The sequence below is a fragment of the Oncorhynchus mykiss genome, chromosome 27, assembly GCF_057628025.1.
Source record: "Oncorhynchus mykiss isolate SJ-2025 chromosome 27, ASM5762802v1, whole genome shotgun sequence".
NCBI classification, from domain to species: domain Eukaryota; kingdom Metazoa; phylum Chordata; class Actinopteri; order Salmoniformes; family Salmonidae; genus Oncorhynchus; species Oncorhynchus mykiss.
The window spans coordinates 19,842,583-19,866,280 of record NC_143048.1 but is presented as its reverse complement, the minus strand read 5'-3'; the positions used below and the strand labels follow the sequence as shown (position 1 = coordinate 19,866,280).

At 45.6% G+C, this 23,698-nt stretch overlaps 1 protein-coding gene across 1 annotated transcript; it reads right to left on the bottom strand.

Moving 5' to 3' along the window:
- Positions 1 to 635: 635 nt before the first annotated feature.
- LOC110507678 (pre-mRNA-processing-splicing factor 8) lies at positions 636 to 23,629 on the bottom strand. The gene is made up of 43 exons (XM_021587823.3): positions 23,042 to 23,629; positions 22,330 to 22,450; positions 21,946 to 22,114; positions 19,510 to 19,674; positions 19,077 to 19,295; positions 18,515 to 18,727; positions 18,229 to 18,354; positions 17,980 to 18,085; positions 17,377 to 17,567; positions 16,966 to 17,085; positions 16,599 to 16,788; positions 16,109 to 16,228; positions 15,798 to 15,932; positions 15,462 to 15,591; positions 14,961 to 15,157; positions 14,419 to 14,625; positions 13,869 to 14,032; positions 13,619 to 13,745; positions 13,220 to 13,412; positions 12,825 to 13,012; positions 12,339 to 12,577; positions 11,977 to 12,123; positions 11,008 to 11,218; positions 10,624 to 10,740; positions 10,190 to 10,437; positions 9,709 to 9,888; positions 9,307 to 9,442; positions 8,984 to 9,153; positions 8,683 to 8,812; positions 8,423 to 8,569; positions 8,001 to 8,161; positions 7,541 to 7,732; positions 7,010 to 7,247; positions 6,620 to 6,748; positions 6,340 to 6,453; positions 5,914 to 6,087; positions 5,357 to 5,550; positions 4,858 to 5,097; positions 4,093 to 4,234; positions 3,715 to 3,855; positions 3,291 to 3,430; positions 2,902 to 3,104; positions 636 to 1,489 (listed from the first exon to the last, which is right to left on the bottom strand). The coding sequence occupies exons 2-43, from the start codon at positions 22,436 to 22,438 to the stop codon at positions 1,335 to 1,337; spliced, it is 7,017 nt and encodes a 2,338-aa protein (XP_021443498.3). The 5' UTR covers positions 22,439 to 22,450; positions 23,042 to 23,629; the 3' UTR covers positions 636 to 1,334.
- Positions 23,630 to 23,698: the final 69 nt, after the last annotated feature.

The window sequence follows — 23,698 nt, the reverse complement described above, 5'->3', positions numbered from 1 at the left end:
ATGCTGGGCCAATTGTGCACTAGTCCCTATGGGACTCCCAATCACGGCCAGATGTGATACAGCCTGGATTCGAACCACGGACTCTTGTACTGAGATGCAGTATCTTAGACCACTGCACCACTCAGCAGTCCAAGAAGCTCCTCTTCAAGAGCCACATGTAATGTTACGCTAGGTCGCCCATAATGCATCAGACAGTCTGAGCATACAAATTGGATTTCCTCTGAAGGCATGGGAAACGATCAATGATGCTGTACTGTTCTTTAACAGCAGCCATTGGTAAAATGGAATCAAACAAAATAGATCAAATGCAATTAAAAGGACAATCTACCCACATTTGTTTCATTGCCACGACAAATCAGAGTAAAAAAAAAAAACGTTTGTACTTTCTTTCTTTTGTGAATGCTAAATTCTTCATCATGGAGACAATGCCACAAAATAAAGGGTTCAGTCTTTGGCCAGTTTGCACCGTCCCATGAGTCCCATCTCAGCCACCAGTAAGTTTGACTGCAGACATCATGCTAAGTACCACATCAGTCAGTATCTCAGGTGTGTCCTTGCTATAAGATGGTGCTATTCACAAAATACATGATAACTGCACTCCCACACAAAAACTGAGACAACCAAACAAGGGCAAATACTTATAAAATGTTGATCTTTATTTTAACCCAAACCAAGTGTCCACAATGAATGCACAACATAGCAAGTGGGCAAGAGACTGCTAGCATAAACAGTACATATCAATTCCATTGTCACAGTTCAGTTTCTATGGGAGAGAAAAAAAAGAGCATTATGAATATGGTTAACTACCCATTTAAAGAAATGCCACAGAAAAATTAATCTTACAGCTATATCAACTACTACAGACTGAAGACAAACACAAATACCATTACACATTGGCAGCAATGTGTCAAAAGGAAAGCCATAAATGAAACGCAGTAGAATTCACATGCTGAAGCCTTATTGGAGAGATCAGAGGGGAGAGGGCAACCAAATGGAACAAACATAATTTTGCAGAAAACATACACAATGTGACATTGTGTCCTAAAAAGGTGGTACTAGGCTTACATACAAATTCCCCAATATCTTCAGGCCATCCCTATCAGTTGGTACACTCAGTCCATCACAGCTATGGAGATCACACACTCGTGAGTTTGCCATTGCTGTGCTGTACCTCATTTCCTTTCTCATGGAGCAGTAGTTATATTCATAACTTCATGGCTGGCTGGGTCAAATGATACGTCTGACTGTACTAGACAGGCCGCATAAGGATGTCCATATCATAGAAAATGTACAATAGAGAGGTAATCCTCTCATCTCTGAGCGGAGCGCCAGTCTCAACCATACATGTCCTCTCTGTCTGCATTGTAGATCTCTCCCTCCTGCAGGGAGGCAAAGTTGAGGAAGTGAGAGGGCCGATGGACCTCGTGGTAGAACTCCTTGGGGTTGGACAGCTGCAGGTCATACTTCATGTTGGGGTCGTGGCGAACACCTGAAAGAGGAAGAGAGGATGTATTGAGATGCACTATATTGCCAGAAGTATGTGGATACCTCTTTAAATTGGTGGATTTGGCTATTTCAGCCACACCCGTTGCTGACAGGTGTATAACATTGAGTAAAGACAAACATTGGCCTTACTGAAGAGCTCAGTGACTTTCAAAGTGGCACCGTCATAGGACCTTTCCAACAAGCCAGTTCATCACATTTCTGCAATGCTAGAGCTGCACCAGTCAACTATAAGTGTTGTTATTGTGAAGTGGAAACGTCTAGGAGCAACAACTGCTCAGCCACAAAGTGGTAGGCCACACAAGCTTACTCAACAGGACCGCTGAGTGCTGAAGCGTGTACAAATCGTCTGTCCTCGGTTGCAACGCTCACTACAGAGTTCCAAACGGCCTCTGGAAGCAACGTTAGCACAGTAACTGTTAGCCGAGAGCTTCATGAAATGGGTTTACATGGCCGAGCAGCCATACACAAGCTTACGTCCACCATGCGCAATGCCAAGCGTTGCCTGGAGTAGAGTAAAGCTCGCCAACATTGGACTTTGGAGCAGTGGATCGCTTCTCTGGAGTGATGAATCACGCTTCACCATCTGGCAGTCCGACTGACAAATCTGGGTTTGGTCGATCACAGGAGAACGTGATCTGCCCCAATGCATTGTGCCAACTGTAAAGTTTGGTGGAGGAGGAATAATAGTCGGGTGCTCTTATAATGGTTGGGGCTAGGCCCCTTAGTTCCAGTGAAGGGAAATCTTAATGCTTCAGCATACAATGACATACTAGACGATTCTGCTCTTCCAACTTAGTGGCAACAGTTTAGGAAAGTCCCTTTCTTGTTTCACCATGTACCCCAGTGCACAAAGCGAGGTCCATAAAGAAATGGTTTGTTGAGATCGGTGTAGAAGAACTTGACTGGCCTGCACAGAGCCCTAACCTTAACACCATCCAACAATTTTGGGATAAACTGGAACGCAGACAGCGAGCCAGGCCTAAATCTCCTAACATCAGTGCCTGACCTCACTAATGCTCGTGGCTGAATGGAAGCAAGTCTCCCCAGCAATGTTCCAACATCTCGTGGAAAGCCTTCCCAGAAGAGTGAATGCTGTTATAGCAACAAGGGGGGGACCAACTCCATAACTCCACGAGCAGCTGTCCACATCCCGATAACATGTTGATAATCAAACACTGCAAGCATGTGGTTGTAAAATGCTTATTCTCCTAATATGCTTATTTCCCTGATATGTTACACAGATGTTGAATTTCATTGTTTCAAATACACTAAGATTCAAAGACACTGATAACGGGCGTTAGCCATTATACAAGACTTTCCATTTAGCATGCTTTTTCAATCTAGGAATAGGTTTAATCTGTGTCTGCGAAATCCCGGGTTCTATGCACTACTCACCCATGAAGTTGTAGTTCCAGGAGACCTGTCCAGGCACCATGAAGAAGCCCAGGAAGCGATCAGACAGAAGCATCTGAACCCTCTCATAGTGGGAGGGCAGGTATCCCTTGGGGTTGTTGCCCTTGTCTGTGTTCTGTCTGCCCCACTCGTACCCACTGGGAGTCAGCTTGTAGGCCGTCAGAGTGCAGGAGCCGGGAGTGAAACTGGAAATGAATAAAGATGTTATATGGTAGTTAGCCTTGATGTACAGATGCAACTTGAATGTTAAGAAGAGTGATGCATGTATAGGTGGAGTTAATGAAGTAAAACCTTATTCAAATTAGCTGCTATATGTAGACTCACTGCTGATAAGAGTTAATAAAAAGCAAGTACAACAGTATCTGTCCTACCTGCAGGTGATGATAATGGTCTTCTCTCCATCCCAGGCGGGGTTGTCAGCCATGATCTTGGCGTGGCTGGTGACATCCTGGGGGGAGAGTTGGGGAGACTCATTGGGCTGGGTGTGGATCCAACCCAGGGGCTCCATCTCCTGTAGGCGGAGAAGGGGTAGAGAGGAGGTGAGACACAGGGGAAGCAGGAGTGCGTGTGTGTTCTGCCCTGATCAGGAACTGAACACTTCCAATTTCAAAGGCTACTTGGTATGAGCCTCAAAAACATAAAGACAGGGAAAATTAGCCATTGTCCATGGTTAATCACTTCCACGTAATGAGACATGACCCAGTAAACAGCATACCATCAAATCATATTATATGCTTGTATCTGAGCATGTGTGTTTATGTGTGAGTGTGTGTATGGTATCCCATAAGTCTGTACCTTGAGGTACTCGTGTCCTGGCAGCTGATTGGGTAGGTGGACGGTCTGATGCGTTCCCCACTGGGGTACCATGACAATACACCTGATCTCCTTCACCTGGGGGTTGTCAGGGGGACTGGTGCCGTACAGGTAACCTGCAATCTGGAGGCAGAGAGGATGCACACGTCAGCGACACACATTCAGACTGACCGATATATAAAAACTATACAATAGACATGATTGAGGGTACCAAATAATCCTGTTCTAGCTGTATAAGCAGTTAAGTACTTCATTCATATATAAAGAAGATTACAATAATATCTACAGAAATGTACAAAGAGATAACTAGGAGAGGTTACAGTGACGCAAACAGGATAAACAGTAGGCTGCGGTACTGACTTGGGCTCGCAGGTCTGAGATGCAGATGAACTTCTTGAGGACGTTCTTGGGCAGGATGTAGGTGTAGCCCGTCTCCTTGATGTCATCAGACGACACGTAGATGTGGTTGGTCCTCAGGTGCAGGTTGGCAGCAGAGATGGCCCTGCAGGAGGAAGTTATCAAAGAGCCATTATTGGCGCTCCATTCACCTCCGAAGCTATGGCCTTGATTTCACAACTCCTGCTTTGAGGAATAACTATAATATAACAATCAAAATGCTCCAAAGTGTACTACATTCCCTTGTCAGCACCAAGGGTGATTGGAAGGATATACAGTGCATTCGTAAAGGATTCAGACCCCTTGACATTTTGTTACGTTACAGTCTTATTCTGAAATTCATTTTTTTTCTCTTCCTCAATCTACACACAATACCCCATGACAAAGTGAACATAGGTTTAGAATTTTTGGCAAATAAAATAAAAAACAGAAATACATTATTTACATAAGCATTCAGACCCTTTGCTATGAGACATTATCATGTTCCCACTGATCATCCTTGAGATGTTTATACAACTTGATTAGAGTCCACCTGCGGTATATACAAATGATTGGACATGTTTTGGAAAGGCACACACGTCTATATAAAAGGTCCCACAGTTGACAGTGCATGTCAGAGCAAAAACCAAGCCATTAGGTTGAAGGAATTGCCGGTAGAGCTCCAAGACAGATTTGTGTCAAGGCACAGACCTGGGGAAGGGTACCAAAAAATGTCTCCCCCCTACATACCTGACTCTCCATTCTGTCTTGGAGGAGAAGGTCTGTGTCTCATAGTTGGAGGTTGTTGAGGTGATGATCTCGTCTCCGTGTTTGTTGACTGTGCGTGTCTGCGTGGCAGTGAGCTGGGACTGCTCCTTGGTCTGCTTCTCAATCTCAGCAATCTGCTGGCGCTGCTGGGACGGAGCAGAGATCTCCATGCCCAGGATGATGTCACGGATCTCAGACTGGGTCAGAGATGCCACGTTCACGCTGGAGAGTTCAGAGAGTCCAGGTCAGATATGGTTGAGGGAGATTTGGGATTGAAATGCATGCTCGCTTGTAGTGGGTATCCTAGATGTTACTTGATTCCATAAACATTTTCGCAAAAGCTTATTGAGATGGTTAGAGATTTTTCTTGTAGGTGTTGTGAACTCTCATAATAGCAAATGGAAGTTAATATACATATGACAGCGTTGTGAAGCTTCATGACAGCTTTACAAAGGCCACCACAGACATTATAGCCACTCACTTGTTCTTCTTTCCATAGTCGGCCAGGATGAGGTCTTTGAGCTGCACCTCCACCTTGATCCACTCCTCATCGGTCAGCGTGGGCCAGATGTGGTGAGGCTCTGTGATGGTGGTCTTATCGGGCTTCAGGATCACCTTGGCACGGTCGTTGTTCACATGGAGCGCCCTCAGGATCAGGATGAGACGGGAGAACGCCTAGAGACAGGAAACAGAGCCACACTGGTTAAACAGGGGTATGACAGAAACGGCTCGCCCAACAAAGGTTTTGCACTCCAGAAGAGCTTCTAGAATGAGAAACAGGACTAGACATTGTTGATATTTATGGCATCATTCTTCAGTTAGCCGGCTCCTATGTATACAATACACTTAATTTTTTTATAAACATTAACCGCTAATCGCTAGATTTGGCAGAAATCGCTGTTGAATCCTTTTTAGTTTTATTCTAGTATTATCGGTCACAGGAAGTGAACAGCCACTCACGCCTTGAACCAGTCAGTCTACTACCACCACCTTGCTTAAGTCTCATTCTTGTACAAAAATAGTAGGAAGTAGACTAACGGTGTAGGAGGAGATGGTCTTGAGCCAGTCGTCATACAGGTTGAACAGGACCATCTGAGGCTCGGTGGCCTTCAGGATTAGGTCTCCAAACTTCTCCACCTTCAGACAGGCCTGGAAGGGCAGCTGCAGCTCAGAGCCCTTGATCACAATGTTGGGGAAGTCCAGCAAGTGGACCTGGGAGGAGAAAGGGATACAAATAAAATGTTAGGTTGTAAAGAGATTGTGATTGCTACACATTGGTCATCTCAGTTTTTCAATCATCTCAACCGTATCAAAATGTATCACAGAGAAAGAAGCGTGATAGTCAAAATATTTATCATCTCAGTCAAGTACTGATCTGTAAATTGGGCAGATTAACGCTATGTCTATATCAATGAGGTGCAGTGTAATCAATCAATGTAATAATTGTGAGGTATGGGGTATCACCTCGAGGGGGTCCAACATGCCCTTCCTGGTGACAATGATCTGTTTGGGCTGCTCCTCCACAGGAAGGGAACGAATCAGAGCAGCCACCTCCTCAGCTGTCTTCCACTTCGCCAGCTATAAAAGGGAGAGAGAAGAGAAGGAAAGAAAGAGGGGAGGAAAAGTAGTGAGGACATTGAGCATAACTAGTCTTTCATAAATGTTTTATTTGCTCCTTTCCAGAGTCTGATTGCCCTGTGCATTGCTAAAGAGAGTAAAATGTATTTTTCATTTGAAGACGAACCTGTCCCAGACGTTTCTGTCCGGCCCACACAGAGGTGTGGATGATCTTGAGGAAGAGCTGGCCTGTCCTGGGGTTGAAGATGAAGATTGCTCCGTTGATGGGCTTGGTGGTCAAGTTACCCTCAAACGTCTGCAAGGACAGAGCAGGAGTATTTACATGACCGAAGATAGACAGTGTGTAACATCCTGAGACTAGTTACCTAACAGTATATATTTTCAGAAATGTTTCATTGTCTGAAAATGTTACAGTAAAAAATATTCTAGGAGGTACACTGCTGTGCCAGAGAATCCAACCCATAAAATTAGAAGCCCTAGAACGTTGACATGAATCTCAGAATGTCGGTTCTCTAATAATTCTAAATTCTAATTCAGCCCCAGACTCCTCACCCACCTTGTGGATGGTGACACGGTATACGTTAGTGTCGTCCACAAACCAAATGATCTGATTGGAGAAGAGCTCGCCGTAGTTCTGGGAGGACAGGTAGGGCTCAGTGGGCTCTGAGGAGTAGAGCTGCAGACCCTTACGGATGCGCTCCCTCAGGACGTACAGAGCAGGGTTGGCCTTCATGATCTTAGCCATGGCCTGCTGGATCAGGGGCTTGCCTCCCGGGAACCAGTTACCGTACCCACTGGAGAGACGGGAGAGAGGTAGGGAGGGAGGAAAGAAAGAGGGTGGCTGGTGAGTTCCTATGTCATGTGATAAATGTAAACAAACAAGTGTTCAGTAACACCCTTGAGCTCACGTGTGTGAGAGGGCAACTGTTGACAACTATACAAGACTACTAGCTACGCTAACAACATTTCCCATCACTTATCATGTGGACATTAGTGGTAATGCTAGAACTCATGTCTACAGGCTAGCAAATGTATCAATTACTTGTCATGCAGACATTAGCAGAAATGCTAGCGTAGCTATGCTTACCTGTGGAGGTTGTAGGCAAGGTCGATGGCGATGAGCACCCCGGTGGGGGAGGGGTAGATGCTCATGTTGTCTGTGGTGTAGTCCAGGAACTTGGCTCTGGCGTAGCGCTCGATGTCGTGAGAGTCGTAGTCTCCCCAGCGAAGCTGTATGTCGATCCAGTACTTCTGGGTGGTGGTGCTGTCCATCACATCCCTGAAGAGGGAGAGAGGTCAAGGATGAATTAGTACTAAGACAGAAATAAGGTCTTGATGTCGTGAGAGTCGTACTCTCTCTGGCAAGAATAACTTGGCTTCTTGTAAAACTTGGATCTATTATGTCATGGAAGTTTGGAAGCCGTTTCCATTTTGAGATGGCACATTAAAATGGATACCTGCAAAACATAGCTCATGTCCAACCAACAAAGACACAGCTTCAGTGTTAACCTGGAATAAGGTAAAAAAAAAAAACTGTAGCGTCGTACTTTGAGTCAGCGAGCAGGGAGGGGCGTGAGACGTTCCACTTGTAGGAGGCGAAGAGTAGTATGTCGGCGCAGGAAGAGTTCATCTTGTAGGACTTCCTGGGGTGAATGGTCTCTTTCTGCACTGTCTCGATCTCCAGGGCATCCAGCTCCTGGTCAAACACCTACACAGACAGAGGAAACAGATTTTTTTGAAAAGTTTCATATGATAAAAATGTACTTTTCAACCACGTTTTTTGTGTGATGTTGGTAGAGAATGTCCTTATTAAAATTTATTTGGGTTCTGCAAGTTATTGCTGCCTGGAAAGGCATTGAAGGGAAAGGTACACAAACGTATCATTGGAGTCTACAGCCATGTCTCAAGATCATCCGGCTTCCTGTGATCCCTGACTGAACCAAATACATCAAGCTGGAGATAAAAGTACCTGACAGAGATCCATGACGACGCTCTCGTGGATCTTCTGCCACAAGTGAGCCCTGAAGATCTGGATGAGGGAGATTTTCAGGGTGGGGATCTTTCCGTGCATGAAGATCCCGGTCAGATCCAGCTGCACCTGGAAACCCACGTACACCTAGAGAGGACAGAGTACAGAGCGTGATTGTGAGTTAAGAGTGACAATATAAGACACAAAACCAATCTGGGATATGCATCCGTGTGTATGTGTGTGTGTAATCAGGTATTCACGTTGGCCCTGTTGATGGTGGGGGACCACCAGAGGGTGAAGCGACGGTTGGGGATCTGGTTCAGACCAGATCTCTGGGCGTTGGTCAGCTTCTTCCACTTCATGGACTCCTCAAAGCCACTGGCTTTCTCCCTGTGGTGAAGTAGAGATAAGGCTGGAGGTCAGCTAGGTAAAACCCCACATCTACATTATGTTATACTGCAATAAATGTCTGAGCATGAATAACATAAATACGTAAAATGCACGCACACAAACATGCAACAATAACCTACGTCACGTAGTGAATGAGTGTGTGGTACTGACCAGAAGAGACCCTCCCAGGTGGGGAAGTAGGTCCCTTTGAAGAGTGTGTGTTCCAGGATGCCCTCCACCCCTCCCAGAGCCTGGATCATGTCTGTCCTGTAGTTGTTGAGGTTCCACAACTTCCCGTCGTGACGCTGGTGGGTCCACCAGAACGGGTTCTGCTTCAGCACCTACAGGACAATCAGACAGAACAGAGTTAATGTTCTCCTTCACAACCTAGGACACAATGAGAAAGAGCATCACCTTAATGCCTGGACATACGCTGAAGGCTTTTACCAGAGTTTAATAACTTTTGTGAGAGTACCACCTGGTTACTGTTTTACCTGGTACTGTTTGAAGTCAGTGCGGACCCTCCAGCCCTTGTCGTAGGCCAGCGTGTGTCTGTCCTTCTGGAACAGGGTGTTGATACGGGGGATACCTCTGTCCCAAGAGTCCTCTAAGTCCTCCAGGGTCAGACGCCTGACAGGAACACAAGACATCTATCACCTCTCATAGTACTAAACCTCTGAACCGTATGACCATCTAGTTAAAGAATATGGAGCGAAGGCTACATTTACACTTTGAAAAGTCTTCTCCTTAGCAAAACCTCTAAAATGTGGAGTTCTACATTCTGGCAGGAACCATCCGTGCAGTGTGTGATTAAGAACGCCAAGTGGAGCTTAAATCCAGCCTACATGGGGACCAGGGGTTGAGATAGAGGTCTTGCCTGTGTAGGTGTTCAGTACCTGTTCTGTGCGATAGCCTCCTGTCTCTTCAGGGCGTACTCTGCCCAAACTCTCTGGGAGTCGATGAACTCACTCTCCCAGGGCTGGATGTAGCGGTACAGGTTAGGAATCAGCTGGTCCTCCTCGTGGCTCATACCGGACCGGAAATGGGTGATGCCAACGTCAGTCTGCTTTGACCACCTGGGGGAGAGGGAGGGCAGCAGGACAAGATGGGTTAGTGGCAGGAAGGAAAACTTCCCTCTAACTCGTAATTTAAAACATGTATTAATATGTAATAACTACATTTCAAAGAGGAAGTAATGCAACCAGGTCTATCTTCATTAGTCAACTAGCAATGTCACATCATTATCCAGCTCACATTTCTATCAATACCATGTTCTCTAAGTTTGCAGTAAGTAGACTTTGTTAACCTCATACAGGAACATTTATGACCCTTTTTGGACAAATCCTAGCTTCTACACACTCTGTATTTTGCGTTTACCTCAGATCCGACTGTGGGATGAGGACGTGTCCCATGGACAGCATGCCCAGCCCTCCCAGCTCCTTGGGGGTGTAGAAGACTACAGGGGGGAAGCGACTGGGCATCTTGGAGTTGAGACCGATCTTGATACGTGTCTGGATCTTGTTCTCACATTTCACCAGCAGGTCCAGCAGCTCCTGGGTGTTGACCACCGCCTCACGGAAGTACGTCATCAGCCCTATCAGAGCCGTGTTCCACTTGTTGACAATCTGAGGGGAGATTGGGGGGGTTAATGTATTTCGACATTAGTACGGTTCTCATAACTACTGTTATGAACCCAACTAATGATGAATTTCATTTTGACAACAGATTTCTTTAGTTGGTATACTTCTATATAAAATGACAGAACCTCAGTGAAGAAAGAAACAGTGATGTTTTGTAAAGGAGTTGTTTACCTTGGTAAAGGTGGTGGATCCTGAGGCCATGAGGATCTGTCTGACTCTGTTGTGGAACCGCTGCATGGACTCATCATCCACACGCAGGAAACACTGGGCAGTACGCTCTTTGGTCACCTACACACACACAGCAAGAACAGCCTTGTCTTAGTACAAGGGACAACAGCGTAGCAGCGTATCAGTTCCAGTCAGCCACGGTGATGAAGGTCTGACTATCTGGTGGCAGCTGCCATGATCATTTAGCACACCACTGTATCACCATGGGGGCGAAGGACAGGGTCAACTGGTATAAACTCAGTTTAAACTGGGTATAAACTAAGTTAACCAGGCAACATCCCTCTTCCTCCAGCCTTTCTCTCTCCATCCCTCCGTTTCCCCTCTCACCTCGTTCTGCAGGTTCCAGACTCCGTCCTTGTGGGTGAACTCCTCGTAGCTGGTGCGACACTTGGGCAGGATGCGGCACTCGAAGCCACACATGTTGAAGAGCAGGTTAGGGTTGTCTTTGCTGTAGACTGACACAAAGCTGTTCTCCCATTGCACCGTGGTCACAGAGCGAGGCAGGCGGTTCTTAATGTCCCAGAACACAGCACGACCCCTGGACAGTTACAGAGAGGGAGGGACAACTATTATTTCACAAGATAGGAGTATCGCTGTTCCTCCCATTCAAGTTGCTGGTTTTAGGTTCTAAATATCAGAGTAAGAGCTCAACAGACACTATGAAAGCTTAAACAAAGTTTATTCATCCCAGAGGATAGAACAGCTGAACAGACCAAGAAGTGGTTCTACCAGTGGTGGTATATATATATATATACACACCCCAATTTGGGGTGGAGTCTCCTCCTTCTTACTAAACATTGCATCTTTATTGCTAGGCAGGAAATTAAGTGATACGGTTAATAAAGTGTTCCTTCTCCCTTAATGTGACCTGACCTCAACCCCCTTCATCACTAAACCACGACTCTCTCCCCTTATCACTGCTGCCACATGTGATCGTTTCCCCTACACTCAGTACATTCCAAGATTAATTGCACTGACCATTCCTCCTACAGATACCCATTAACTTCTGGTACAGACCGTAGACTAATCGCACCCCTGATGTGTCTAGCACAACTAATGATTAATAATATTCAATGTTTGGAAACAAAGATAAGTCCAAAATGCAGTGATTCTGCAGAGCTCAACTGACAATGCAGACTTCTGAAGCTGAATTAACCAGAATCCCAACATTGGTGAAGCAGGGAAAATAAAATGTGGTCTCACATCAGTACATCTCACACGAGTCCTGCATTATTTTCTCAGCTACTGTTCCATATAAAGAACAAGCAATATGGGGGGGGGGGAACAACGACTCACAGGTTGACGTCGTGCTTCATCAGTCTCATCCTGGCGTCTCTGGGCCAGCACTTCTTGTTGTTGTAGCCCACAATGTTCTCATTGTTGGGGTCAGGGTGCTCCGTTAGGTACCTCTGGATAAGGTCCCTGGCCTCATCAGCTGAGAACCTGGAAGAAGGAGAAAAGAGCAGGACACGTCAATCACTGAGCTTCTACAGATTTCAACAGATACCTACATGGATAAGTCTAAGCCGTTAGTCTGCACCAAGTAAAATTTGTGTGTGTGTGTGTGCGTGTCTCTTTTGCTCCTACTCAGGTATTTGATGTAGCGTCAGTTAAGGAGTACTAACTTCTATCTAAGGTGTTGTGTTGCTGTTTTGTACCTGAAGAAGATATGTATGCGGTCGATGTATCTGCAGTAGAGGCGGATGGGGTGGGCACTCTCTGTGGCTGTATCCTGGAAGGACAGGAAGTCGTTGGGCATCTGAGGGGGTCCAGCCATCTCACTGGCCCGGTGGAGGCCCAGCACCAACAGGTCCATGACCAGGCCGTAGTACTGCACGATGAACGAGGCAAACTGCAGACCACGGATGATACCGTACGAGTTGGTGTGGTTCATGTCCTGGGATGGGAGAGAAAAAGGATATTTATATAAACAACTAAACAGTTAGTAGCGAAAAGTAAAAAGGTAGAATATCAAACAATGCCATCATTTAACTGACAAAAAAGACCAGCACAAGATCTTCGTCATTGCTTTTGAATGAGGAAAATTGGAATCTCAGTTTACTTCCTGAATTGACTCAAATTAAATTGACTTGATCCAAACCCTGCACAACAAACCCCTCTTCGAGACAGCAAGGTGTTCTCACCTTGTAGTTGATGACCACATTGTTCTTGGCAGTCATGTAGTCAGCGATGTTGTGGTCCACGATGAGACGCAGCAGTCTGTTGAGCAGCGTCAGATCTATTTTCTCATACATCTTTTCATAGCGAGACTCCAGCATCACGTTACACTCTCCCTCCATCGTCTCCCACACATCCTGCAGGTTGTTGATGCCTGGTTACAAAACACGAGGGAAAAACACTCTGATTTGTATCCTACAATGAATGGATATAGAATTATTGAAAGCGTCGAACAGAAACGATTGCAGAGGGCATAGATACCTTTTCCTATTATACAATATGCATTGGCTCTGTGAATACACATACAGTACATAAATACAACTACTATAAACACACAAAATCTACCCAACCTAGTCCTCACCTTGGCACCACTTGTAGACGAGGAGTGGAGGAGGCTCTGTGTCAGCTGGTTTGATCCAGGGGGGGAAGAGACGTCGTTTGTCAGCCTCATACCACAGGTACTGGTCCAGGTAGGCATCCGTGATCTTCTCCAGGGGCTCCACATCATACACAGGCACCAGGTGACTGTACAGGTCCATGAACTCTATGCCAACCTAGAGAGAGGGGGAGGAGAGCAATTGGAGTGGAATGGGTGAGTGCTAAGTTCATAGAAGCGAGATAGATTTGGTTCTTAGGACAGTTAACTTGGTCAACTGAAAGTTCAAATCATCTCCATATAGTTAGACGAAAAGGGATGAAATTTAGAGGGTGGCTTAAGCAAAAAGCCCAGTGTGTATTTAGAGTTGGTCCTGGGACTAACCTCTTTGAAGGCTCTCTGTGTGAGCAGGTGCCGTTTGATTCTGGACAGGGCCTCGTGAGGGTTGTCATAGGCCTGCTCTATCAGCCCCAACTCCTCTCTCTGAGACTGGTTCAGCCTGGACTTCACACTGGGAAGAGAAAACAACCACACGGTCAAATCACTGCAAGATACCCTAGCAGAAAGGATCTAAAGCCATCTTTTTCAGTACATGTTCCCTAACAGAAGGCTACAGGGAGTTAGTGTGTGTTACCTGTAGGCCTCTTTGAGCCTCTCCAGAGCCAGGATGAGCAGTTTGGTGTCGTGTTTGTAGGACAGTGGGGGGAAGGGGATGGGGGAGAAGCGTCTGCTCTCCAGCCAGTGGACTGTTGTGGTGTAGATGGCCACAGCCTCCTCTGCTGTGATGTATGGACCATCCTGGGAGACACAGCTGACACATTATACACACTGCATATGGCAATATGAAGTCATAGGAACCAAGTTACCAGTTTTGGTACAAATAAATAAGCCGTACCATTACATTCGATTTTTCTATAAACAAACATCCCATATATACACACACATTTTTTAAAACAAGTGTCAGAGTATTATACTACCGACTCAGCCTGTTCTTGAGAGACTGGTGGCCCTGTTAACTCTGCTGGTTTGCTGTTGCATGGCTGAATTGTCTACACTCCTCACAGCAGAGAAGGTAGTTGCACAATAGAGATAACTATGTGTTCTACCTCTATGGTTGCAACAGCTATGCACTTATTTAGTGCCTTCCATGCCATAAACGAGGATCATAGTGTGTGCTGTATTACCTTCAGGTAGTTGTGCTGCCTCTCCTGCTCAGCCTTCAGGTACAGACGGGTCAGTCTGCCCAGGTTCTTCTTGCACACAGTCTTGTCCACGGTTGCGCCGCGCCTGATTCGCTCGCGGTTGTAGTGGGCTGTGTTGGTCCACCAATCAGCTTTGGCCTTCACGTAGCGTAGGATCATGTTCTCGATGGGTGTGGGCAGGCCTGGGACCTGGAGGATCGACATGGATTAGATGTGCCAAAAGCTGTCCCAGTACTGGATAGGTGTAAATGAACTACCTTCCAGTAATGGCAAATGTTGAACCTTTCAGGAAAACAAGTTATGTTTATTGCTTACAAAATCATAATTGCTGAAGACAACTGAGTTTGTTGAAAGATTATATTTCTATAACAAGTCACCAATAAATATTCTTAAAGCAAACATTCCCTGAACTGCTCCTACCTTTCTGGCAGTAAAATCAAGCACACAAGACCCTGAAATGTTGCCCCAACATTCATTTCCCCCTATATGCTGCCTCATGCCTTTTCATCTCTATAATCTCATACCTTCCAGGGGATGTTGGCCTTCCAGCAGCGCCAGGACTCAGAGAGGTGCTGCAGGATGGTTCTGGCCTTGTTCTGCTTGATGCCCTCAGGCATCATGTCCAGGATGTCGTGCATCACGGCCGCACGCAGCTCCAGGTCAAAGTGGGACTCCACACGCTGCTTCGTCACAGTCTTCGCCACGCCCTTGGAGTGACGACCTGTTGAAGGGGACATCCACGATTGGTTGATTGACTGGTGTTCCCAATCAGTACATCAGTAGGAGAGCTTCTCACGATCCACAGTGAATTCATTTGCGTTTTCTTGACGTCATAGTTCATGGTCCTGCTTTTTCCCTCTCCTCACCCTTCACAAGCACACTTATCAAAATATTTACTTTTCAAGGGCTCAAATGCAACTGGGTAAGCAAGTAGTTAATTGATAGGCCATTGTGCCTCATGTGATAATTAGTATCACAAACAGTTCTAACATCACTTATGATAAAGGGAAGTTAAAAGGCCTTACCTTCAAACTGCCTGGCCAGCAGGTTGCCCAGCCATCTCTCCAGCAGAGGGGTGATGCCCCTCATAAAGAACAGCCACACTCTCCATCCTGGTGCCCAGAACCCACAGCCTGGACCCTTACCCACTGGACCCTGAGAACACACAGCAAAACACATACCTTCAACAACAAACTCAGCCTTTAGTTGTGTTCCAATATAACCACCAATACATTTCAGAGCAGATGTGTTACTTAGTGGCAATAATGGAAAATTGTTCCTTTACGAAATCGACAACATAGGTAATGTTTGTGTGACCATTTACATGGATATAAGTGTGTGGGTGTATACTCAGTACTCACAGTGTTGAAGCGGTAGTAGATGAGGTGCTTGAGGTCCTTGCACATCCGGATTTGTCTCATCAGCTTGTACTTGTAGCGGTACATGCCAGTCAGCTGGCCCACGTGGGCAAAGATGTACTGCAGCCCGTCTGCCAACTACAGACCAAGGAGGAAGTAGGGAGAAACAATACATATTTAAAGTCTTTCCTAATAGGTTTGAATTTCTAACAGGCACTTCCAATTGTGAGCCAAAATCAAATCATGCTATTTAACACCAAATAAAGGAAGATTTTATTGGGGCTTTGATGTTATTCAAGTGCTGTGTTGCTGACCTGGAAAGCATCCACGTTGCCCAGTCTGTACTGCACGTGGCTGTCCACCACCAGCTTGCTGAGACGCAGCACCTCTCTGCACAGATGGAAGGCATTCCCGAACCTGGACTTCTTACGTTCCTGAAGAAAAGACAGACACCATATGCACATTCACCAGGGCACAAGGTTATGGACTGCATTTAGATAAAAATATGATAAGTAGAACAAACATGCCTCTGACACGTAATGTAAGGTTTATTCATGACATTTCTATCTGCAAATTTCCAAAGTTGGCCAACACCACTACTAAATTGTTAACTCGTTGCAGGTTAGATAAAACATGCTTGTAATGCAGCATGTCACAAGCACCCGTTAATATTGTGCTACACAAATTAGGATTTAGTTACACAATGTTGACAACTAAGAAGGCCTGCGGTAAGCCGGGGGTTGGACAGGACTTCTCTCCGTCTTGCCCCTCTTACATCAGTTGGCATCTAGTTTGTCTGGTTACCTTCGTGGTGAGGGTCTTGACAGGCTTGAGGTTGAAGTTGTAATCCAGGTGCAGGTAGTTGAGGTTCTTGCGGTGGATGAGCAGGTTCAGCATGTTGTATCCCTGTCTGCACACCTGCAGGCCCACCTCCACCCAGTCCAGCTTAGTTGACTGGAAGAACTTGGTGGCTTTAAAGGAACGAAACAAGTACCTGGTAGGGGAGGACAGAGGAGGCTGGTCAGATTGTTGTACTTGTGGTATATTTTTTCCACAAAATTGTGCTGCAAATAGTAAATGTCAGTTATTTTTCCATATCAAACATCTACAAACAATCATTGATGAAATTGGGGGTTAGTTTAGTAACTTGAGAATCATCATTGATGCTTACCTCTTCTTCTGGGCCTTGGGTGGTCTGTGTTTGAGAGCGTTGAGTACATAGTACTTGAGCAGTTTCTGGTAAGACACCCGCACCTTCACTGGCTGGCCGGCTGGGCAATGCTCACGATACCTGACATGGGAGGCAGTCAGGCAGACACTCACTAATTAGATTTTCATTTAGTATTACCATGCCATCTTTATTAGGTTTACAATATCAGCAGAGACAAGAGAGTTCACAGATTTAGCAGTCATCTTCAGTCATTAAAGGTCTATGTAGGACACGTTACTGAGTATTTATTGTAAGAGAAGGTTTCCAATGACTTACCTGGTTTAAAAAAGGCAATAAATACATTTACACAGCAATATCAATTCCCATCCTACATCAACATTACCAAATAATGTTATTTGAGTGTTTCCTCACCAGTTCTTGATGAGTGGGATGTCGATGGCCCGCCTGGTCCTCCCAGAGCGCAAGTTGAAGGGGCGTGGTGCCCAGAGCAGAGCGATTCCATTGGCTGTGTTGTCTGTGTAGAGGGGTGTCTCCTTCAGGAAGGGCTCCACGTACTCTGGAAGCTCAAACTCTTCGTCATCCTCTGGCAGAGGCTCCTGACTCTGTATGGGGTGTGAGTATGTGTGAGAGATGTTGGGGGGGGGGGGGGCAAAACAACAGGAGAACACTACAATAAAGAAGTATCTGCTATTAGTTGACTCCTCCAATCTCAAAATAGGTGTTTGAATGCTGATGGACCAACTGCAGCACAGATTCTGTTCAGCCAGTAACCCACCATCCAATTCAATTTTCCTCCAGTCGTTACGCACTTGCAAGCAAACCAATGCAAGTGCGCCTTTGTGGGAGGGCTACTAGCTAGGTAGATACAATTTGAGAAAACATTTCTGTGCCCTAGGCAAGACTGTGTTAAAAGAGCTGCTTGGGCAGGGTTCATTACAATTCAAGAGGGATTTGTCTGTGAAGGGCAATTTGGTTGCAGTGCATAACGTACTGTCCATTAAAAACAACACATACCTTGACTGAGTGTCTGTGGGAGATGGGGTTGATCAGGGGGTCAAAGTAAAACGCTGGCAAATCAGGATCCTCAGTCTTGATGAACACCACATTGGGAGTGTGGTACCTACAGAAACACTTGTCAGCATTGGTGGCATATCACCCAAATGTGTGCATGTCAATAGGAGGTTTCCATTTGTAGAATCTAGGAGGATGTTCTGGGGCCTGTATGAGATAGACAGTAATGTCAGTAGAGGGCATCTTTCTCACCAGGTGAGGTGAACGTGGTGGGGAAGGTTGTTGTACAGGTATGGGAAGGCAATCTTGTACTCCGTCCTGATTGGCTGTCTGATGATGATCTTGTTGATGTCGTTGAACTCGTTCCAGTCTTCATCTCTGAGATGGGAGAAGAGAGTTCAGGAACAGATACTTCCACAGTGTAATGCCCAAAAGCCACCACAAGTTAGACAGCACTAAAAATATTTATTTGAGCGATTCAGCAATGTACTTAAGAGTCCCCACTAAGGAGTAACAGACTAAATATCCCAGCTCTTACTGGAGGTTGATGTCCCTAACTAGGGGTTCAAACTTAGGTCCCCCGGGGATGGCCATGTTGAGGGCCTTGGAGGTGAAGAAGGCCTTCAGGTCAAACAGGTAGAAATAGTTGTAGTCCACCAGGTCAGTCAGCAGCTGGTTGGCCAGACGGTACAGCGTGGACATCATGGGCAGGGTGAACTGCCAACGCCTGTACGTGGTCCCGTTCACATACCTGGGGTTGAAGGGAAGGTGAGAAAGGCAGGTTCATACAAGGACAAAAAGAAAATAGACAACCAATCTAGTCGTGTTTTAGCTTGAAGAACACTTGACTGATTTCAACTTACTCAGAACTTGTGCTAAACCAATCAAGACTTGTGTTTAAATACTGTGGCTTACATTAAGAGGTTTCAGGTCATTGGTACACTGTGATAATATTCTGATGACCACCAGGCAATAGTTTAAACTGTGTAATTTGAAAATAAATGAAACTCAGTGAGCAGGTGTCCTTTACACATCAGAACTGCCCTTTACACATCAGGACTGCCCAGAGAGAAACCAAAACAGGCTTCGCTGCGACTCACTTGTTGGCGTCCTTGAGGGGCTGGTGTTCGTAGAGCCACTCAGCCACGGAGGAGTCCTCTTCTGCATCCAGCTCCATCTGGATGGCCTCCAGTGGCTCCACATCCAGGATGTTATCAGCGTAGTCCAGCGGAGGTTCCTCATCGTCAAAAGGAGGGAAGCGCATACGCTTGAAGTGACGACGGTCCCTCTTCTCACGACGCATCATGATCCACATGGCGCTACGGAGAGAATTTAACTAGCAAGCGAACGAGGATAATCTAGGTGGTTTGAGGCATCTATGGCTAACTCTAGTTTAAAAAAAATCTAAATAGGACTTTAATGGAAACTAAGCATGCTTAAATCCATAAACAGTCCTCAATTGTTCATTCACTCTAAAAATTACACCAAAACAGAAATAAAAACATGCACGAACAGAATATTAGTCCGTCTTACCCCCACTGGGCGATGTAGACAGGCTCTATGACCCAGGGGATCTCGTTGACGAAGGAGATGGCTCCAGTGATGTGGTATAGGACAGGCACGTCTCTGATCTGCTCCCAGGGCATGGGCATGTTCTCCAGTAGCTTCAGCACCGCGTGGGGCATGTACTTCAGAGCTCTGTGGAGAAGACCGCACAAAAAGGAGAGATGGGAAGATTAGTGGAGACAGAGGAAGTGGTGTGAGCATTGCTTGAAAAGGAGGACGGGGGCATAGTTAGCAAACCACAAAACATTTTATTTATCAAATGCTTCGTAAACAACAGGTATAGGCTAACAGTGAAATGCTTACTTTCCTCTCCTTTTGTGTGGCTTCCGTATGCATGTGTGCGCATGTCGTGTGTGTGTTAGAATGTCAGTGTAAGTATGCCGGGTCCTGTTGGTTCTAGACACAGCTGCACTGGCACCGCTTGCTGTGTGGTAGCAGAGAGAACAATCTATGACTTGGGTGGCTGGAGACTGACCATTTTTGGATGGCAGTGAGCTTGGCCACAGTGATGTACATGGCCGTACTCAACACCTTGCAATCAGGTGCCTTACAATTGCCGTACTGAGCAGAGATGCAGCCCGCCAATATGCTCTCAATGGTGTAACTGAGGATCTAAGAACCCATGCCAAATCTTTTCAGCCTCCTAAAGGGAACTTTTCAGCCTCCTCTTCACAACTGTGTGGGTGTGGGTGGACCATGTTAATTCCTTAGTGATGTGAACACCGGGGAATTGAAGCTCTTTACCCGCTCCACTAAAGTACAACCAATGTGGGTGGGGGCATGCTTGCCCCTCCATTTCCTGTAGTCCACGATCAGCTCCTTTGTCTTGCTCAAGTTGAGCAGTCGTGTCCTCAGCAAACTTGACGGTGTTGGAGTTGTACACGGCCACTCTGAGAACAGGAGAGGACTAAGCACACGTGTTGATGGTCAGCGTGGCGGAAGCGCTGTAGCCTATGCCTGGGGGCTGCCCATCGGGAAGTCAAGGATCCAGTTGCAGAGGGAGGTATTAATTCCCAGGGTCCTGAGCTGTAGTCAATGAAACTCATTCTTACATAGGTATTCCTTTTGTCCAGGTGGGCGAGAGCAATGTGGAGCGCAATAGAGATTGCGTCATCTGTGGATCTGTTGGGACGGTATCTGAATTTGAGTGGGTCCAGGGTTTCTGATGGTGTTGATGTGAGCCATGACCATAGCTTCAAAGCATTTCATCGCTGTAAATGTGAGTGCAGGTTACCTTGGCGTTCATGTGCACAGGGTGTATAGAGGTCTGCTTGAAACAAGTTGGTATTACAGACCGGATCAAGGATAGGTTGAAAATGTCGGTTAAGACACTTGCCAGCTGGTCAGCGCATGTTCTGAGTACACATCTTGGTATCCCGTCTGGCCCCGCGGTCTTGTGAATGTTAACATGTTTAAAGGTCTTACATCGGCTACGAAGAGCAAGATCACAGTCATCCAGAACAGCTTGTGCTCTCATGCAATAATTGATCAAATATTCACTTAAGATTTCACCATTGTATTCTCCACATGAAATTAAACATCTAAAACAACCAGGTTCAAAATGGTAACCAAACAATGTGAGATTTCATCAGCAGTAAGATTAATGTATTCCCTGTACGGGACCTCTGTCAAATAAACACTTCAAAAGGGCTCATTTACTAGGCTACCCACGCATGTTCATCCACTCTAAACATATTTCCAGCCTCCAAACAATGGTGAATGTTAAGAGGCATAAGTCACACAAAACACCCCAAAACTTAACATTTGGCAATTGTCATTAGGCCAGAATTTAGCAAAATGTCAGTGTTCTCATCTAACCATAGGCTATACCACCCGTTTTCAGGTCCATTCAAATCAAAGTTCATTTGTCACGTGCGCCAAATACAACAGGTGTAGGTAGACCTACAGTAGCGAGGCTATAAAAGTAGCGAGACTACATACAGACACCGGTTAGTCAGGCGGATTGAGGTAGTATGTACATGTAGATATGGTTATAGTCACTATGCATATATGATGAACAGAGAGTAGCAGTAGTGTAAAAGAGGGGGTGGCGAGTCAGAATGCAGATAAGCCCAGTTAGCCAATGCGCTGGAGCACTGGTTGGTCAGCCCAATTGAAGTAGTATGTACATGAATATATAGTTAAAAGTCCATTCGCTAAATTCTCCATGCCTCTGACAAGCAGTAATGATAAATAGTGGTGTAATAGCCTACAGTTTTCTTGCCATTTTGTTTTAATTATTGCGATAGGTTCATGTTCTATACGTACTGCGTATCACATTATTTATTTTGCCCAGGACACCGTACCGCTTTACATTCACCCCTGGGTATCATAAACAACATTTTCTCAATTCTAATCCAAATCACCAGAGTTCCATAGAGACACTGGGAAGTTGCTTCTTACCCCAGGTATACCCTCTTGTCGTGACGGAATTTCCTGTTGGTCATGTCACCGTGGTCCCTGATGATCTTACGGACGTGCTCAGGTGGCATGTCCTCCTTCTGGGCGTCAACAAACCCAAACTTCCTCTTCTCAGAGTAGCGCTTTGCCTGCAACTGCTGCCATTTTCTGGCTGTCGGATTGGGAAGATAACAATAATGGTTATATGATATGTTCATTCAAAGGAATTTTCCATTTTATGAATCGAATAACAACCATGGAAATCATAGCCAAAGGGGCAATGAAATGTTATGCTTTTTAGTAGATGACAGCTCCATGAAGCCAGTCCAGTAGCTGTGCATTAGATAAAACACATGGTTCAAAAGTTCTCCATTGAGCTTAACCCACCTTTCTCTTGCAGTTTTTCCTCAGACATGTAGTCTGGAACCTGGGCTGGGGGATGGATACCTGGGGGCATTCCACCTGGTACCCCTCTATATGGGAAGGCAGCTGCCATGGCGACTCACAACTTGAAAGATGTAAACAAAAAAAACATAAAAATTGGGCAAACTAGAATAATGTATTATTAGTTAACTAGGACTTCAGCAACGTACATAGTCCATGCATGTCAATAACAAGTAACGCATCAGCTTATTGTGCTCCAACCAAATTCATCACGAAATTTTTCGATTTACCAACATGTAAAGGCATGGCTGCTGCTTGCTATCTGGTAAATTCTTCCTAATGTTAGTTAACGTTAGTAGGTGAACTCTTTAGCAGTGCAAAGTCTGGAAAGCTAGCTAACGTTAGTTCGCTGGCTAGCTAAATTATCTTAGCCAATGAATGTGCGAATGCTTTGTAACTTAGTTGTAGCACGCGTACAATTTCAAGTGCGTCGTTAGCACACTCATTGGGAAGATAAAAAAGTGGTCAAATTTGTTCACCAATAGATTAACAAACTACTAACCTATGGTCTGATTTAAACAACTAGTTGGCTAGTAATTGTTATTGGTTGGGCGACAACTTTTTTGTGAAGGCCCAAAATGAAAGCACTAGCTAACGTTAGTCTGCTAATGCTAACCAGCTCAATTACACAACCAGAGGGTCTACCAAACCATACCTCCTGCTCCACGTCCAGGATAACTGCTTTGTAATGAAAATTGCCTTGGTTTGCACACGATTATAACAACATCTCTCTGTAAAAAATCAATGAACTTTTCCCCGCTTTTCACGATTGTATTGATTAGCCTTCCTCCTGTCCAAAGCATGCAGTGTGAACGACACCGCACGTTGCGCGCAATTCGCTTGAATTCACGAACGTACAGTACGCTGTTTGATGGATTTCGACCAACACAAACAAAGGAGCTACGCAAGAAGATGCGCAAACGTAAAAGACATGCGCACTAATTCAAAGTCCCCGGATGAAGAAACGGAAGTCTCGTCAGTTGGACAGGATAGCTGTGTTCGGATACTCATACTAACCGTACTATTTGTGACGTGGGTTTAGTAAATCGTATGCTTATTGGTCATAGTATGGATATACAAGAAGCAACAGCAAAACGATTCAAGACCTAGGGGTATCATCATGCTATTCACTGCCAGATTCTACAGGGATGCTGTCTGGAAAGCTGCTAGGAAGAACGCCTTCCTTCAGAGCCATGGTATGCGTTTCGCGGAGCATCTCAGCCCGGAAGACATAGAAAGAAGGAACAAGTTGTGGCCAACGATCAAGATGGCACGAAATGAGGGGAAGGCTGCTTACTTCGTCGGAGGACGA